We start from the raw sequence: 17,029 nt of genomic DNA, 5'->3' as shown, positions 1-17,029 counted from the left end.
GGGACCCACCCTCGAGCCGCTGTGGAGACGAGATGCCTCTTTGGGATCCTGGCGCATCCTTTTCTCTGCCCTGGCCTCTTGGGTTACCACGCATGTCGCACTGCACACTTCGATTCATCAATTTTCAATCAAGGCAAATCAACAGAGCGCAACACTGGCAAAGCTAAGCACTGACAAGCTTTGCCCAGCATGAGCTCCTAATATCTGCAAATTGAAAACACACTGCTTCACCCGGTTTTTCGTTCCCAAGCTCGTGGATTCTATTATTGTACCCGCTGAGCCTCAACATGAAACACACGGCATGACATAGTGTCCGAACAGTACGGAAATCCCAAAGAAACAACACATTGTCAAGTCCCGCGTCATGATGCTCCTCATCTCGGCACATTTGTGAAAGAGCTCGCCGACCAAGGATGGCTTCTCGCTCCGCATTCGGCTGTCTCTCCCTCCCCATGCTCACTTGGCTCTGCCGGTCAGCCGTTGAAGGAACCGTCCCGTCCGGGGATGCGGTCCTAGAATGCGGGGTGGAAACGCCACAAACCCATGGCATCTGTGGGGAGCATCGGCTTGTGTCTGCCGCACCGGTGCAATCTGGAGAGCCCTGCCCAGCCCAGAACAGCACTCGCTTCTCCTCGTCTCGTGAGCTGACGGATGTCGTCGCCAACGCCAGAGTCAGCTGGTTTGGGATGCGGATTGAAGCGTGCGCCACCCTGCGCTGACTTTGACAGCCATGATGTGGTCTTCTCGACGCATCTCGGATTCACAGCAAAAGCCATGCGGTCACCAGGACGAGGGCTAACCCGGGAAACCTAACCCTATGCGTTACACTCGGCGGACGTCCTCCGTGACACACCCCCTGAGCATCTGGTTCACACACCACCAGCCCTCCAATGACTTGCGTTCGCCCCTGGCAATCCTGGGTCGACCTAAATCCACTTCCAGGCTTCGGGTCCACGTCCTCCACGGTGCCTTGCGATGCTCTCTGTCCGTGCTCCCAGGACTGGTGGCCATTGTCGTCACATCGCCAGCCGGACTCCCGGCCGCCATGCACCGTTTTGGCACATCGCCGTCCCCGCGCTTCCCCACCATCGAATCTTCTCAGCAATGCGCCCCGGAGCCTCACACCAAACAAGACCACCACAGCCGCTGGCATGCCTACCAAGCGACGCCACTCATCGGACCTCGTCCTGGCTTGTTCCGATCAAGGCCAGCCGTTGGTCCCTGTCTCCACCTGCCGCTCGTTCCCTGGACCTGAGGACGCTATTCCAGATCGGCCAGCGTCGCGAAGGTCATGGCTGAGCGTCACCGGGCCGTGAGCCGCCTCCATGACGCCGTGACCTTGCGCGCTTTGGGTGGCGAGCCGTGGACGGTGCTTGCTGGCGCCGGCCTTCCCGGCGATCCGCGTGATGACAGGGCCACCAACGGCGGGATGATGCTCCATGGGGAACTTCCCCATGGAGAAGAGAGAGAAACTTGCGGAGCCGTGATCTGGGGAAAGATGCTCCGTGTCTCGTCTATATAACTCGAGTCTCCCCGAGCCCTCAACACCACCAGCTCTGATCTCACCATCCCCATCGACAATCACGCAAACACAGCAGTTGTCGGGCCATTCCTTCAGACACATCAGTCACCCTCCTTCAAAATGCGTACCGCCAAGTTCGCCACCCTCGCCGCCCTTGTGGCCTCGGCCGCCGCCCAGCAGGCGTGCAGCCTCACCACCGAGAGGCACCCTTCCCTCTCCTGGAAGAAGTGCACCGCCGGCGGCCAGTGCCAGACCGTCCAGGCTTCCATCACTCTCGACTCCAACTGGCGCTGGACTCACCAGGTGTCTGGCTCCACCAACTGCTACACGGGCAACGAGTGGGATTCTAGCATCTGCACTGATGCCAAGTCGTGCGCTCAGAACTGCTGCGTCGATGGTGCTGACTACACCAGCACCTATGGCATCACCACCAACGGTGATTCCCTGAGCCTCAAGTTCGTCACCAAGGGCCAGTACTCGACCAACGTCGGCTCGCGTACCTACCTGATGGACGGCGAGGACAAGTATCAGAGTAGGTTCTATCTTCAGCCTTCTCGCGCCTTGAATCCTGGCTAACTTTTACACTTCACAGCCTTCGAGCTCCTCGGCAACGAGTTCACCTTCGATGTCGATGTCTCCAACATCGGCTGCGGTCTCAACGGCGCCCTGTACTTCGTCTCCATGGACGCCGATGGTGGTCTCAGCCGCTATCCTGGCAACAAGGCTGGTGCCAAGTACGGTACCGGCTACTGCGATGCTCAGTGCCCCCGTGACATCAAGTTCATCAACGGCGAGGCCAACATTGAGGGCTGGACCGGCTCCACCAACGACCCCAACGCCGGCGCGGGCCGCTATGGTACCTGCTGCTCTGAGATGGATATCTGGGAGGCCAACAACATGGCTACTGCCTTCACTCCTCACCCTTGCACTATCATTGGCCAGAGCCGCTGCGAGGGCGACTCGTGCGGTGGCACCTACAGCAACGACCGCTACGCCGGCGTCTGCGACCCCGATGGCTGCGACTTCAACGCGTATCGCCAGGGCAACAAGACCTTCTACGGCAAGGGCATGACCGTCGACACCACCAAGAAGCTCACCGTCGTCACCCAGTTCCTCAAGGACGCCAACGGCGATCTCGGCGAGATCAAGCGCTTCTACGTCCAGGATGGGAAGATCATCCCCAACTCCGAGTCCACCATCCCCGGCGTCGAGGGCAACTCCATCACCCAGGATTGGTGCGACCGCCAGAAGGTTGCCTTTGGCGACATTGACGACTTCAACCGCAAGGGCGGCATGAAGCAGATGGGCAAGGCCCTCGCCGGCCCCATGGTCCTGGTCATGTCCATCTGGGATGACCACGCCTCCAACATGCTCTGGCTCGACTCGACCTTCCCTGTCGATGCCGCTGGCAAGCCCGGCGCCGAGCGCGGTGCCTGCCCGACCACCTCGGGTGTCCCTGCTGAGGTTGAGGCCGAGGCCCCCAACAGCAACGTCGTCTTCTCCAACATCCGCTTCGGCCCCATCGGCTCGACCGTTGCCGGCCTTCCCAGCGATGGCGGCAACAACGGCGGCAACACCACCGTCCAGCCCCCGCCCAGCACCACCACCACCTCTGCCAGCAGCAGCACCACCTCGGCTCCTGCCACCACCACCACCGCCAGCGCTGGCCCCAAGGCTGGCCGCTGGCAGCAGTGCGGCGGCATCGGCTTCACTGGCCCGACCCAGTGCGAGGAGCCCTACACTTGCACCAAGCTCAACGACTGGTACTCTCAGTGCCTGTAAATTCTGAGTCGCTGACTCGATGATCACGGCCGGTTTTTGCATGAGATGAAACGAACGACCGCGATAAAAATGGAGGGTAATGAGATGTCTTGGGAATTCTTCTGTATATAGATTGTTTATCATGAGGATGGGGGACGGGGAGGATTCACTTCTCAGTATATACATTTTATGCATTGATCATTTGATATCATGGTTCTTCAAACTTGCTCTGTGGTGACTTGTGATATGTGATATGAATGCGGTAGCAGGAATGAGACTTTGATCTTCAGCAAGTTAACTTTTTATATTCCATCCTATTGACGTCTCGTTCCTGTGTTGAAATTATGGTAGTTCAGGGCCCAAGATCGTGATTACTCATCCCTCGTCCCGCCGAGACAGCGACAACGCAATCCATTCGCTTCAAGAACTACCTAGGAGAGCAGATAACCTTTAAAATCGGCCCCGAGTTCTGCGCGTCGCCTGAACTCATACAACAAAACAGACACATAAGATTTTTCTTGAAGCGGTTGCGGGTGTGTGTTGCACGTCACAACTCCGCAGCAAATGCGGGGAAATGCTACAAGTAAATGAGACGAGAATACCCCGCCACACATTGGGAAATCCATCCTATGTCTATGTATGTACGACATGGGATATCATGATCCCTGGTGATGCCAAAATGATGTAGTGGGCGGTACAGAATTCCACACAGAGGTATGTACGTAGAATTGAAAGAAGGATATTGCGGGGAAGCACCTGACGTCTCCTTGTGTTCCCGAGTCTCCCGCTACGGCAGGATAAAGTCGACAATTTATTGGCACAGCACAACTTCTTGTAATCCCTTTCTTCCGGTTTGTGCTTCCTAGGTAGTCCATGCGACCTCGAGACTTTTAACCTTGCACACATATCCTGGACATCGTAGGTGTCGTATTCCACATAGGCACGTAGGTGCTGCGAGGACGACAACCTCGAGGAGCCCACTCCGTCCCGTCTGCGGGGAAATACCATACCTCCAAACCCCAACCACATCAGCCGTCTATATATCCTGAGTCTACCACGTCTCAACGAAGAGCCTGAACCCACGACTTCAACAAGTCTCCATCGACTTGACCTACGCTTACAGGTTATTCCGACCGTCCTTGCCGTCTACAGTCCTCATTCCTCACAACTTCATAACACCATGGTCGGCACTGTCCCCGTCGTTCGCTCACTCGACGCCATCTACTCCGAAGATGCCCTGGAGTCACAAAAAGAGAGATGGAACAAGCTGTTGGCCAAGTTCACCTCAACCTACGGCCACGCCCCCGAATTTGTCTCGCGGTCTCCCGGCCGCGTGAACATCATCGGCGAGCACATTGACTACTCGCTCTACCCGGTCCTGCCCATGGCCATCACGGCCGATGCCCTGCTCGCCGTGTCCACCAAACTGGCTCCAACCAAGGACGGGACATTCAAGGTTCAGATTGCAAACGTCCGCGAAGAAAAGTACCCTGCGCGCGAGTTCGACATCCCCTACGACAACGTGGACATTGACCCCACGATACATGAGTGGTCCAACTACTTCAAGGCCGGCCTCCGAGGCGCACTCGAGCTGCTGCGGAAGAAGCGCGGCGAGGATTTCAAGCCAAAGAGCATGCAGATACTCATGGACGGGACCGTCCCTGCCGGCGGTGGTCTCAGCTCGAGCGCCGCCTTCGTCAGCGCCAGCGCCCTGGCAGTCCTGGTCGCCAACGGCGAGCAGGTTGTCGACAAGACCGAGTTGACCGAGCTGGCTATTGTGAGCGAACGGGCTGTGGGCGTGAACTCAGGAGGGTAAGGACTTCTTCGTCTCGCTGGGAAGACAAAGACAGCTTGCTGACATGATGCCGCAGAATGGATCAGTCCGCCTCCGTCTTCTCGGAGCGAGGCTCCGCCCTCTTCGTCTCCTTCACCCCTACTCTGACAGCCCACCCAGTGCAGTTCCCGCCAACCAACCCAGAACTAACCTTCCTCATTGCCCAATCCTTCGTCACTTCAGACAAAGTCGTGACAGCGCCCATCCACTACAACCTGCGCGTCGTCGAGTGCAGTCTCGCAGCCGCCTTCCTCAACGCCAAGCTCAACCCGCCCGGCACTCAGCTGCCACACGACGCCTCGCCCCTGGGCATCAGCCTCCACGGCTTCCACGAAACCTATTTTTCCATCAACGACCGTGGCAGGGACAAGTCGGTTGCGCACCAGCTGGAAGAGTTGTGCGCGCTGACGGCCCAAACCCTCACCCAAGCCGACGGCTACACGCGCGAGGAGATCGCCGAGGTCCTGGGGATCTCGGTCGACGAGCTCCACGCGCGCTTCACGCAGCGCATTCCCGTGCGCGCCGAGCGGTTCAACCTCCGCGCGCGCGCCATGCACGTCTTCAACGAGGCCCTCCGCGTGCTCAAGTTCATGGCTCTTTTGGAAGAAGGCCCCTCCAGCAGTAGTAATAACAACGAGAACGACACCTCAGCCTACAACGCCCGCCTCGGCGCCCTGCTCAACGACAGCCAAGCCTCGTGCCGCCACGCCTACGAGTGCAGCTGTCCCGAGCTCGACGCGCTCTGCGACATTGCGCTCGCCGCGGGGTCGTACGGCAGTAGGCTCACGGGCGCGGGTTGGGGCGGGTGCAGCGTGCATCTGGTGCCTGCGGATCGCGTGGAGGAGGTGAAGGCGGCGTGGGAGAGGGAGTATTATTCCAAGCTGACGGGGCTGACGGAAGAGCAGAGGAAGGGCGCGGTGGTGGTGTCGAGGCCGGGGACGGGGAGTGTGGTTGTTTTGGTGGAGGAGGGCGGGAGGTTGTAGTAAGTAGGGCTTTGGGATGCATTATTCGGGATTTGCTGTCCTTACTTACTCGCCTTGATATGCCTTCAAGCGGATGTTGTTATTAACTGGATTGCGGCCCGGAACATGATGCCCTGGATGTGGAATGTTGTGACCTGGGTGTTAGGTTGGGAGGGGTAGCGCTGGGTTCAGGAAGGCGTGATCATTCAGCTTTCGACCAACCACTCTATCAGTAATACATTCATGACGAACCATTCCTTGCCATTGTTTGTGCTTGCAAACAACCAAGATCATGCTGAATGTGTAACAAGGCAATGTCTCATGGTACGTATCTCAAATGCCGCTGAGACATAGCACCCGATGGCTGGATGGAAGTGAATGCTACATGGACGATGTCACAGGGAATATCAGTTCCTCAGCCAGCCTAGCTGCTCCTGATTCACCCACCCAGACGCAGGTAAAATCAAAGCCCCCTATGACATAAGAATCATGAGACTTTGGGATACCAGCGGAGGTACGAAACGACAAGTTTCCTTCTGCGGAATCGGCCCTCGCGGCTCTCGGGGATCTTCCATCGAAGTCCAACCTCCAGATACCTGGTTACCTGACGTCATCACGCCACAAACCCTCTTGAACAAGTCACCTCTCGAACGATCACTGCGTCATTCTTCAGTATTTATTAGACCCTTTCTTACCCCTCTCGTTGCTCAACTTTCAAAGTCCATTTGTCTACGAGTAACAAACTTGAACGGAACTCGAACTTGCTTTGATCTATCCTCTCGGAACAGAACTTGAGAACCACGAAACAATTGAGTTATACACTGAAGCTTTTCAATTTTTAAGCCTCCAAGAACACCACCAACATGAGCGGCAGCGGCTGTGGTTGTGCTAGCACGGGCAGTTGCAGCTGCCCCAAGGGCGAGTGCACTTGTCCTAACTGCCCGGTACGTTCATCTCTCCCTCCCTGTCTCACCCTCGTACCACTCCATCATAACAAGGAACAATTATTTCCACGGAGCAAAGATGCTGACATATCTTGCTTTTGTGGCACAGAGGCCGGGCAACTGAACGACATGGTTTGTCAGGGGGGAACTTGATCATGGGTATTATTGAGCGGCGGGAGAATGCCGGCTCGAGTGTAGGATAAGTGTATCTTTAGTGTCTACTCAATCCTAAATACATGCCTCGGATAATCAGGTTGCTGAATGCTGTGAATTGACGTGGTCGTATCGATTTTGTGTCAGTGGGTGTCAAGAACTGTGTAGTCCCACAAGTCGAGGCCATCGCTTGCCGATGTGATCAGGAGAGATAGATGAAGACATCTAAGTCAGCAGGAGCGGAACTCCCACTCCCTGAAATAAGCCTAGTACGAACGATGCCTTATGATGCCGGTAGAAATGTTCATGAAGCTGTCGCCGTGGCACCAACCCCAGCAGGCAGTAAATTAACACTACGTTCAACCTAGGTACTTTTCTGCATGTACATAACCCTTCCTCATTCCGTCCAAGGACACTCGCCCAGCTCTCCGTGTGGACATTCTGTATCCTCACCAAACCCAAGCCGTTTTATACATGCCACAAAATGCCATTATTATCCTAACACCATTCATTACCTTCCACTCATAACGCCCCATTCTACTGCCCAGCCCAAAGAAAGCACTGCCCAGGAAACCGACTCATTGCACAATCTCACGACTCATGCCGAACCCGAGGCAATAGCAGGTGAAGCACCAACCGTCCCCGACCCATGCTTACGCTCCACGTTCTTGATCCTCCTCTTTTTCTTCACCTGCACCCTCCTGTACTTCATGTACAGCTTGAACATATCCTTGAGGACCACAAACAGGCACCCGCCCAGCAGGCTGCGGCCCCAGCGCGTCCGAAGCAGGGTGGGGGGTGATTGGGTGCTGCTGTTTGAAGCGAGGAACGAGAATGATGACGGGGTTGGAGGGGTGGTCAACCGTCGTGGTAGGAGGAGGCGGAGGAGCTCGCCGAAGGTGTAGGAAATGAAGGGATAGAGGAGGGAGCTGATGATGCTATTGCTGATGAGGGTGATGGGATCCATGACGAAATTATTATTGTTGTTGTTGCGGTTTTGAGGTTGGTTTTGTTGCCGAGGCGGGTTTTGTTGCTGCTGATTCCGTTGCTGCTGGGCGGCAGCGGGTCGTTGGGCAGGAGGCGGTTGTTGTTGTTGCTGGTTTGCTGGTCTTTGTTGATTGGCATTGTTGTTTCTAGGCGCTTGGGCTTGAGCTTCCCGGCCACGGTCGATGAGGGCTCTAGCTCTCTCGTAGAGTGGCACGCCATCGCCGGCCTCGTTGTCATCGTATTCATCGTCCAATTCGGGCATGTGAGCAACGGCGTCCACTTGGACCCTATACTCACCGTCAATTGCCACCTCAATTCCAATTTCCCCTCCAGCCATGTCTAGAACTTGGTCCAGACACCAGCGGCCAATGTTTCCAATCACTCCTGATATCCCACCAGCAAACCACGCGTTGTGAAGACCCCCGCCCGCAGGTTGTTGCCCAGGGGCTTGAGCCTGGTTCGGACCGGCATCCTCCAGTGCTGCATCTTGCTGTGGCAGCTCATCATCCACCTGACGCTCGCCTTCTTCAGGTGGGAGCCCGCGAAGTGCCCTGTTGAGTCGCCGCTCCAAGGCGCCGAATGTGTCAAAGTAGAAATTGTCATAACTGAGATGGATGATTGGAAACATGACCATAGCCCATCGGGGCGACGGGGGCCATGTGTTGCTGGCGACAAGCCTTAGGCCATACTGCAACGCCCGTGTCAGTCAAGAGTCCCGGGAAACAAGAACACAGGAAAGTAGGAGTGCTTACGAGAGTGGTGAAGGGCATAACGAAGAGCATTATCCCCGGAAACCATCGCACGGCAACGACGCCAGGACCAATCCACGACAGCGCCCATATTTTGAAAAGGGTGACAGTCTTTTTTGGGCTCCCCCAAAGCCAACCCCAAGCAGCATCTCGACCGGCAAAGACGCGCAAGGCGGTTACGCCATAGGCAGCAGAAGCGCTGACGCAGCCCAGGACCGCCAGGGCTCCCATAGCGTACGGCGACACTTCGCTGTATTGTCGGTATAACGCATCGTGAAGGGCGACGACAGAGTCGAAGGGCTCCTCGATAAGGATGAGGGCTTTGCATGCCGGGCAGCGAAACCCGTCCCTTGGGGTTCCCGAAGAGGACTCCATCTCGGCAACCCAGCGCAACATGCAGTCATGGTGCGCCTCGAGGCTGCAGGGACATGGGTTCACCCATGTCGCCCTCGGGGTCTCCTCATCGTTCTGAAGGCAGATGAAGCAGACGCGCTGGTCGTTGCGAGCGATGGGAGCGGGCGCTATGGAATACCCATTGTTCCGGGAGCTGCGTGACGAGGTCATTTCGGCCAGACGACTAAAGGCCACGATGCTGCGGTCGGTGAGAAGGGTTGGTGATGAAGGTGTTGTGATAATATCTATTAGTAGGAAGCTGAGGGTCGGCGTCGCTTCATTGATGTCGTGGCTGGCTGTTGCTGGCTTGATCGTGCGCTGTTGTCGCGTCGGGACTGCTGTGCTCGTGTGAGGGGAAAGGTGTTGATCCTACTCGGTTGAGTCTTAACGGAACTCGTAGATCGAGGGCCTTGATATCAGGCCCGTGACTGGGCCGATGTGGCGTTGAGATGAAGGGCGGAAGAGAAGATGAGCAAGCCAAAACGGCAAGAGGCGGACGGAAATCACAGGCTAGGTCACCAGCTCGAGGACCCAAAGTCGCGGCACTGACATCAGCTGCCCCACTCAGTGGATGCAGCTTCCCGCTGTTGCTGTTGCCCTGCAGACCAACCGACCGGAGGCTGTGGGGGGCACGTGCTGTGGCATCAATGTTACATAGCCACGTAATTACAAGTATTGTGACAGGTTACGGTTCTTTGCGCATCGGAGCTGCCCCACTTCTGCCGCAGCCCCTCCATTAGGTGTCGTCGACGAACATGGAATCCGCCCGACTTGAATCTCTCCCTTTTCCTTCTGGACCCAGACTTCGCATCTAATTTCGTGGCGAGTTAACTTTTCCCACAAAACACATTTCTGGCTCTTTACCTCTGCTCCCCCGCCCTTGACTCGGAGATTCAGGGCGCCGTCTGGCCAGCACTCTACCATGGTATGTCCATCCTTCTCTACCCCTCTCCAAAGACACTCCGAGACACATTGAGACTCCCAGGACTGACTCTTCCAGGCCTCATCAACAACACCCAAGCAGCGCCTCGCGCTGGCCATCTGCGACTTCCTTTCCACCTCGCTCACCGACGGCACCCTGACCGCCGAGGAGAAGGACTCGATTGACATTGCCATCAACTGCATCAGCGAGTCCTTCAACGTCGACCCCTCCGACAAGGCCGCCGTGCAATCCGCCATCGGCAACCAGAGCCTCTTCCAAATCTATTCTGTCTACGAGAAGCTCAAGAATGCCGTCCCTCCTAAACCCGCCGAGTCCTCCTCCTCTTCTTCAACTGCTGCCGCTGGTTCCAGCTCATCTTCCACCAGCGAACCCACCGAAGAACAAAAGAAGCAGGCTGAGGCCCTCAAATCCAAAGGCAACGCCGCCATGGCCGCCAAGGACTATCCCACCGCCATCGATTACTACACTCAAGCCCTAGCCATCCACCCGACCAACCCCATCTACCTCTCCAACCGCGCCGCCGCCCACTCCGCCAATCGCGACCACGAGGCTGCGCGCGCCGACGCCGAGGCTGCCGTGGCTATCGACCCGCACTACACTAAGGCTTGGAGCCGTCTCGGCCTGGCGAGGTTCGCGCTCGGCGACGCCAAGGGCGCCATGGAGGCCTATCAGAAGGGCATCGAGTATGAAGGCAACGGCGGAAGCGAGGCCATGAAGAAGGGCTACGAAACCGCCAAGCGCCGGGTGGAGGAGCTTGCTGCTGAGGAGTCCGCCGCGTCATCTCGGGGTGCGGGCGCCGGGGCTGGGACTCGTTCCGGCGGCGGTGGTGGTGGATTGCCGGATCTTGGGAGCCTGTTCGGCGGCGGCGGCGGCGGTGGCGGCGGTGGCATGCCCGATTTCGCATCCATCATGAACAACCCCATGTTCGCGTCCATGGCGCAGAATCTCATGAGCAACCCTGACCTGATGGCCAACCTCATGAATAACCCGCGCCTGCGCCAGCTGGCCGATCAGTTTGGTCGCGGCGGTGGCATGCCGGATCTTGGATCGCTCATGTCGGATCCCAGCATTGCCGAGATGTGAGTTTCTCTTTTCAGACTACATTCATATATCTAGGAAAATACTGACGCAGGAACACAGGGCACGGAATCTCATGGGCGGCGGCGGCGCCGGCCGGGGTGGTGGTGGTTCGAGTTCATGAAGGGTGATGTTGATGACGGTTTTCTTTGCGCCTGTCTGCTCCAGAGTTATATTTCCTAGACTTGTCTATGGGGATGCTGTTCCTCTAGTCTCATAGAGAGAGATACCTATATGTTGTGGTCTTTCTGCTCGGTCATGAATCCTCCTGTGATACCTCACTTCCACTGGCGTAGTCTACTTCCCGATGTCCTCCGTGCTATGTCAACGGGATGTTCACCGAGAACTCGTGTGAATGTCCCCGGTTGGCTTACAACATTCAACTTTCCGGTTAGTATGAATAGCATGTCCCGTATGGATGTGGCATAGCGACGCCTCAAACGCCATGATATTTCTACTACCAAGTTGCGATCGATAAAAAACAACGTAGGAATAAACAAAACAAACAATATACCGCCCAACCCATCTATCTACAAATTTATGTGTTTCTTTGTTTCATGGACAGCATGTTTCTCCCCGGTCTCCCCGCCACCAAGCCAGCCGCAATCGGTTTCAGGCTGCTAAGCACTCTTAACCAACCCACCTCCTCGCGCTCCTAAACATCCTCAACCACGGCCCAAACTCTCCCCACTCGCCCACCTCCTCGGGCGGCACGTAGCTGCCCACGTCCGCCAGGATGGTCCTCTCCGGGTGCGGCATCATGACCAGCACCCTGCCGTCCTTGCTCGACACGCCCGCCACGCCCGCGGGGCTGCCGTTGGGGTTGTAGGGATACTGCTCCGTCACGTTGAGCCTGTTGTCCACGTAGCGCAGGCGGATGCCGGCCTCCTCGGTCAGCGCGCGGAACTGCTCCTCGCTGGCGAACTGGGCGCGGCCTTCGCCGTGCGACACGACGATGGGCAGCGCCGAGCCGTTCATGCCGTGGAAAAACACGGAGGGATTGGCGGGGTTGTCCTCGATCTTGACCATGCTGAAGCGGCCCTCGAACTGGGCCGACGCGTTGTCGACAAAGACCGGGAAGTGCTCAGCGCCTGGGATGAGCTCCTTGAGGCGCGACAGCATCTGGCAGCCGTTGCACACGCCGAGGGCGAAGGTGTCGCTGCGCGCGAAGAAGGCCGCCATCTCGCGGCGCGCGCCCTCGTGCAGCAGGATCGACTTGGCCCAGCCCACGCCGGCGCCCAGGACGTCGCCGTACGAGAAGCCGCCGCAGGCCGCGAGGCCGACGAAATCGGCCAGCGACCGGCCCCCGATGATGTCCGTCATGTGCACGTCGACGGGGTCGAAGCCCGCCGCGCGGAAGGCGAAGGCCATCTCGGCGTAGCCGTTGACGCCCTGCTCGCGGAGGATGGCCACGCGCGGCGTCTTGCCGAGGAAGCTGGTGATGGACGCCTTGAGCGGGGTGATGTTCTCCGCGGGGGAGAAGGTGAGGTTGTACGAGAGACCCGGGTCTTCGTTGTCGAGGATGGTGGCGTACTCGGACTCGGCGCAGGCAGGGGTGTCGCGGAGCTTCTGCATCTCGTAGGACGTCTTGGTCCACCATTGCTGCATCTCCGCGCGGTCGAGGGTGGCGAAGGGCGCGCCCTCGCCATAGCGGATGGTGAGGGTCTGGCCGGCCGATGTAGGCTTGACGACGCCGAACTTGCGGATGAGACCCGGCGGCGGGCCGCAGGTGGCGAAGCAGCGCTTGAAGTTGATATCGTCGGAAGCGCGGACCTGGAACACAGCGCCAAGTTCCTCGTTGAAGAGCGCATCCAAGATATCAGAAAGGCTGCCCGAGGCGGCAATGCCGTCCAGCATAATGTCCACGCCGCACCGACCGGCGAACATCATCTCAGCAATGGTGGTGATGAGGCCACCGTCCGACCTGTCGTGGTACGCGAGGACGACGCCGCTCTCGTGCAACTGGGCCAGAGCGTCGAAGTAATCCTTCAGGAGATCCACATCCCGGACGTCGGGTGCCTCGGTACCGATGGCACCAAGAGACTGCGCGAGGGCAGAACCACCAAGGGCCTTGCGGCCAGCTGCCAGGTCGACATACAGCAAGATGGAGTCGCCGACGTCTTCCACGCGGCGAAGCTGAGGCGTCCAGGTACGCCGAACGTCCTCCACCAGGGTGAAGGCCGAAATGACCACCGACACCGGGGCGGTGACGCTCTTCTTGATTTCACCGTCCTTCCACGATGATTTCATGGAAGTTGAATCCTTTCCGACGGGAATGCTGATGTTGAGCTTGGGGCAAAGGTCCATTCCGATAGCCTCAACAGCCTCATAAAGGGCGGCGCCCTCGCCAGGGTGGTTCACAGCAGCCATCCAGTTGGCCGAAAGCTTCACACGGCGCAGGTCGCCGCGGTGGTGACCACCCTTGATGTCGGCGGCGCCGAGGTTCAGCAGAGCCTCGGCAACAGCCATACGAGCGGAAGCAGCAGGAGAGATGAGAGCCAATGTCGGCTTCTCGCCCATGGCCATGGCCTCACCAGTTCGGGAGCCATCCAGATTGAAAGACGTGGCAGTGACGGCGACGTCCGCAACGGGGGTCTGCCACGGGCCAACCATCTGATCCCGCACCGACAGACCACCGACGGTACGGTCACCGATGGTGATGAGGAACGACTTGGAGCCGACCGACGGCATCCAGAAGACGCGCTTCACAGCCTCCTTCAACAACTCAGCGTCGCTCAGAGAGCTACCAACGGCAGCCTTAAGGGCCGCGACGGCATCAAACGCCGGCCAGGAAGGCTTCTTGGAGTTCACAATCCGCTCCAGCCTGCGACCCTTAGGGAAGAGCACGTCCATGGGAACGTCAATAGGGCGCGGATACTCTTTGGACTCCCGGTCGCTGAGAATCAAGTGGGAGACGCCATCCACCTCCTTGGAGAGGACGGTACCGACGTCGGAAAAGCCGCAGCGCTCGCGACCTAGAAAAGGGTTAGAGTTGTGAATTCCACCAGACGTCACAGAATTTATTGGACTTACGGCAGATGCTGGCAAACCGCTCCATGCCATCGTCGTTCACCAAGAGGACATAACGCTCCTGGGCCTCATTGCACCAGATCTGGAGCGGGCTCATGCTGCGATCCACGCTCTCGACCTGGCGCAACTCGAACCGGCCACCAAAGCCGGCGTCCTTGACAAGCTCCGGGAGCGCGTTGGACAGACCACCAGCGCCCACGTCATGGATCATGGCGATAGGGTTCTGGTCGCCAAGCGAAATACACGTGTTGATAACCATCTGCGCGCGGCGCTCCATCTCCGGATTGCCGCGCTGGACGCTGTCGAAGTCCAAATCGGCATCGCCCTCGCCCGAGGCCTTACTCGAGGCGGCGCCACCGCCCAGACCGATCAACATGGCAGGACCGCCAAGGACGATGACGTGGGCGCCCTCCTTCACATACTCGGGCTTCTTGAGGGCGTGCTTCTCCCTGACTGTGCCGACACCACCTGCGATCATGATGGGCTTGTGATAGCCGCGGTACTCGCCCTCGACCTTGGTGTCATCGGGGGTGAGAAGTGTGCGGAACACACCTGCCAGGCAGGGACGACCGTACTCGTTGTTGAAGCGCGCGCTGCCGATCGGCGCCTCAAGCATGATGTCGAGACTGCTGGCGAAGTGGCCAGGGCGGCCGATGTCCAGCTCCCACGGAGCTTTGTGATCGGGGATCAACAGGTCAGAAACCCAGAAACCACACAGACCAGCCTTGGGCATGGAGCCACGGCCAACGGCGCCTTCGTCGCGGATTTCACCGCCGGATCCGGTGGCAGCGCCGGGGAACGGCGCGATCGCGGTCGGATGGTTGTGAGTTTCGACCTTAGCCAGGACGTGCAGACGCTCCTTGTTAAGCTTCCAGGAGCCGGTGGTATAGTCGGGAAGCCAGAGGTACGCGCCGCTCTCGCCCTCCATAACGGCGGCGTTGTCGCTGTAAGCAGACACAGTGTAGTCGGGTGTGACCTTATGGGTGTTCCGAATCATCTCGAACAGAGACTTGCCCTTGGTCATGCCATCGATGGTCCAGTTCGCGTTGAACTGCTTATGGCGGCAGTGTTCGGAGTTCACCTGCGCGAACATGAACAGCTCAATGTCGTGGGGCGGGCGACCCAGGCGCCTGAACTGCTCGACCAGGTATTCCACCTCGGAAGGGTCGAGAGCAAGGCCGCGCGCCTTGTTGTACTCGTCGAGAACGTCCTTGGGGTCGCGGCCAGGAGCGAAGATGTCAACAACCTCGAGGGGAGCCGGCTGACCCTCAGCAAACATTGCGCTGAGCTCAGGGGCTTCGGGGGTGAAGAATTCCGTCATGCGATCGTGCAGGATGTCGCGGAACGGGACGGTCTTGTCGTTGTAGGGCTGCTCGAAGTCGATGATGACGACGCGACCACGCTCGATGCGGCGAATCTGATCGCCAAAGCCGCACACCTCGGCGATGCTCGTGGCCTTGGTGCTCCATGGCGAGTTGTAGCGCGGCGTCACATACCACTTGCGCGTGAAGCCGATGTGGGTGAGAGGCTCGACGCTGGAGGGGTCGGCAGGCAGCGGGAGAAGCTGGGCCAGCTTCTGCTTTGCGGTCTCCTCGTCGCCCTCAATATGGGCGTAGTAGGCCCAGAAACCGCTCAGGACCGCGACCTTGATAGGCGCGATCTTGTTGATCTGGTCCTTGAGCTTCTGGGCCTCGGCGGCCGTGAAGCACGACTCGCCGGTGAGAGTGATGTATGCCATGGTGACGGAGTGAGAGCAACACCGAAACCACAGGCAATTGGAGTGATTCTGGTGCTGGCTGGATGGACTGGCAAGAGCCGAGCTCACGGGCCTAGCTTGCTGCGAGTCATCGAGCAAGGAGCAGGCGGAGGAAGAGGTTCAGCGAAGGCGGGGGCGGGGTTCTCTTTTTTTCAAAGAGGTTTGAAATTTTACAGCGGGGACACGGGAGGCAATCGGCGCATAGCAACGGCCCGGATATCGGCCCCGCTACCACATCAACATGACGGGAACCTCGACAGCTTGGAGAAGGACGGGCAGTACTTGCAAATCCAGAATCTAGGTAGTCGCGTCAGGTCAAGGACTCAGTAAACAGGGAGAGTCATCATCAAGGGCCACAGAGGAGCTTCACAATGCGTGGAAACAGGCATACGCCAATTCCTAGGTCAGATATCCAGTAAGGTAGATGAGGCCAGTACTAATTCCAACAGAAACAGCCAATGCTTCGGACGCGGCCTTTGGAGGAAAGCAAAATTGATAGAAAATATTCCATAAAAGCTACCAAGAATCATGAAACAAGATATCCCAGTAGCATCAGATTGCCGGGTTAAAATGGTCAACTGTTACCAGAAACAAAACCAGGAACGAGAATCATGAAGTTGCCGGTTTTGGGGGAAATCGAGGGGAAGCTGCAGCAGACGCAGCAGATGGTATGTGGGGTCAAAAAGCCGCAACACCCCTGCTCCTGCTGCTCTGTCCCGCACTCCTGGAGCCAATCGCTGAGGCGCCGGGCCCGATCGGCACACGGACCTGTGTCTTGGCCGACTTTTCAATTTTTGGCACCGCATCGGCCGCAACCACCGCCCGGCCAGACCAAGCAGAGACCGGAGGAGGAGGAGGACAACGACGACAACAGCTACCTCTCGCACCCCAAATTTCCCCTCTCACGAGTGAAAGCGT

General features: G+C 58.0%; 7 protein-coding genes across 7 annotated transcripts; 5 read left to right on the top strand and 2 right to left on the bottom strand.

The window, feature by feature from the left end:
- Positions 1–1,045: 1,045 nt before the first annotated feature.
- Positions 1,046–1,522, top strand: VTJ04DRAFT_4325 (uncharacterized protein; the record flags this gene model as incomplete). The annotated part of the gene is made up of 2 exons (XM_069362323.1): positions 1,046–1,206; positions 1,270–1,522. The coding sequence occupies 2 exons, from the start codon at positions 1,046–1,048 to the stop codon at positions 1,520–1,522; spliced, it is 414 nt and encodes a 137-aa protein (XP_069219281.1).
- A 120-nt stretch (positions 1,523–1,642) lies between these two features.
- VTJ04DRAFT_4324 (uncharacterized protein) lies at positions 1,643–3,304 on the top strand (the record flags this gene model as incomplete). The annotated part of the gene is made up of 2 exons (XM_069362322.1): positions 1,643–2,054; positions 2,115–3,304. 2 exons carry the CDS (start codon positions 1,643–1,645, stop codon positions 3,302–3,304), a joined length of 1,602 nt encoding a protein of 533 aa, XP_069219280.1.
- Positions 3,305–4,463: 1,159 nt separating this feature from the next.
- Positions 4,464–6,100, top strand: VTJ04DRAFT_4323 (uncharacterized protein; the record flags this gene model as incomplete). The annotated part of the gene is made up of 2 exons (XM_069362321.1): positions 4,464–5,095; positions 5,155–6,100. The coding sequence occupies 2 exons, from the start codon at positions 4,464–4,466 to the stop codon at positions 6,098–6,100; spliced, it is 1,578 nt and encodes a 525-aa protein (XP_069219279.1).
- Positions 6,101–7,774: 1,674 nt separating this feature from the next.
- On the bottom strand, positions 7,775–9,476 carry VTJ04DRAFT_4322 (uncharacterized protein; the record flags this gene model as incomplete). Its single annotated transcript, XM_069362320.1, has 2 exons — positions 7,775–8,851; positions 8,916–9,476. 2 exons carry the CDS (start codon positions 9,474–9,476, stop codon positions 7,775–7,777), a joined length of 1,638 nt encoding a protein of 545 aa, XP_069219278.1.
- A 751-nt stretch (positions 9,477–10,227) lies between these two features.
- VTJ04DRAFT_4321 (uncharacterized protein) lies at positions 10,228–11,449 on the top strand (the record flags this gene model as incomplete). The annotated part of the gene is made up of 3 exons (XM_069362319.1): positions 10,228–10,230; positions 10,306–11,327; positions 11,389–11,449. 3 exons carry the CDS (start codon positions 10,228–10,230, stop codon positions 11,447–11,449), a joined length of 1,086 nt encoding a protein of 361 aa, XP_069219277.1.
- A 231-nt stretch (positions 11,450–11,680) lies between these two features.
- On the top strand, positions 11,681–11,949 carry VTJ04DRAFT_4320 (uncharacterized protein; the record flags this gene model as incomplete). Its single annotated transcript, XM_069362318.1, has 2 exons — positions 11,681–11,689; positions 11,755–11,949. 2 exons carry the CDS (start codon positions 11,681–11,683, stop codon positions 11,947–11,949), a joined length of 204 nt encoding a protein of 67 aa, XP_069219276.1.
- A 6-nt stretch (positions 11,950–11,955) lies between these two features.
- Positions 11,956–16,093, bottom strand: VTJ04DRAFT_4319 (uncharacterized protein; the record flags this gene model as incomplete). The annotated part of the gene is made up of 2 exons (XM_069362316.1): positions 11,956–14,300; positions 14,359–16,093. The coding sequence occupies 2 exons, from the start codon at positions 16,091–16,093 to the stop codon at positions 11,956–11,958; spliced, it is 4,080 nt and encodes a 1,359-aa protein (XP_069219275.1).
- Between the last annotated feature and the right edge of the window lie 936 nt (positions 16,094–17,029).

The sequence above is a fragment of the Mycothermus thermophilus genome (assembly GCF_041956435.1).
Source record: "Mycothermus thermophilus strain CBS 625.91 unplaced genomic scaffold VTJ04scaffold_3, whole genome shotgun sequence".
NCBI classification, from domain to species: Eukaryota; Fungi; Ascomycota; class Sordariomycetes; order Sordariales; family Chaetomiaceae; genus Mycothermus; species Mycothermus thermophilus.
The sequence above is the reverse complement of the archived record's forward strand: the minus strand, read 5'-3'. Positions and strand labels throughout refer to the sequence as shown.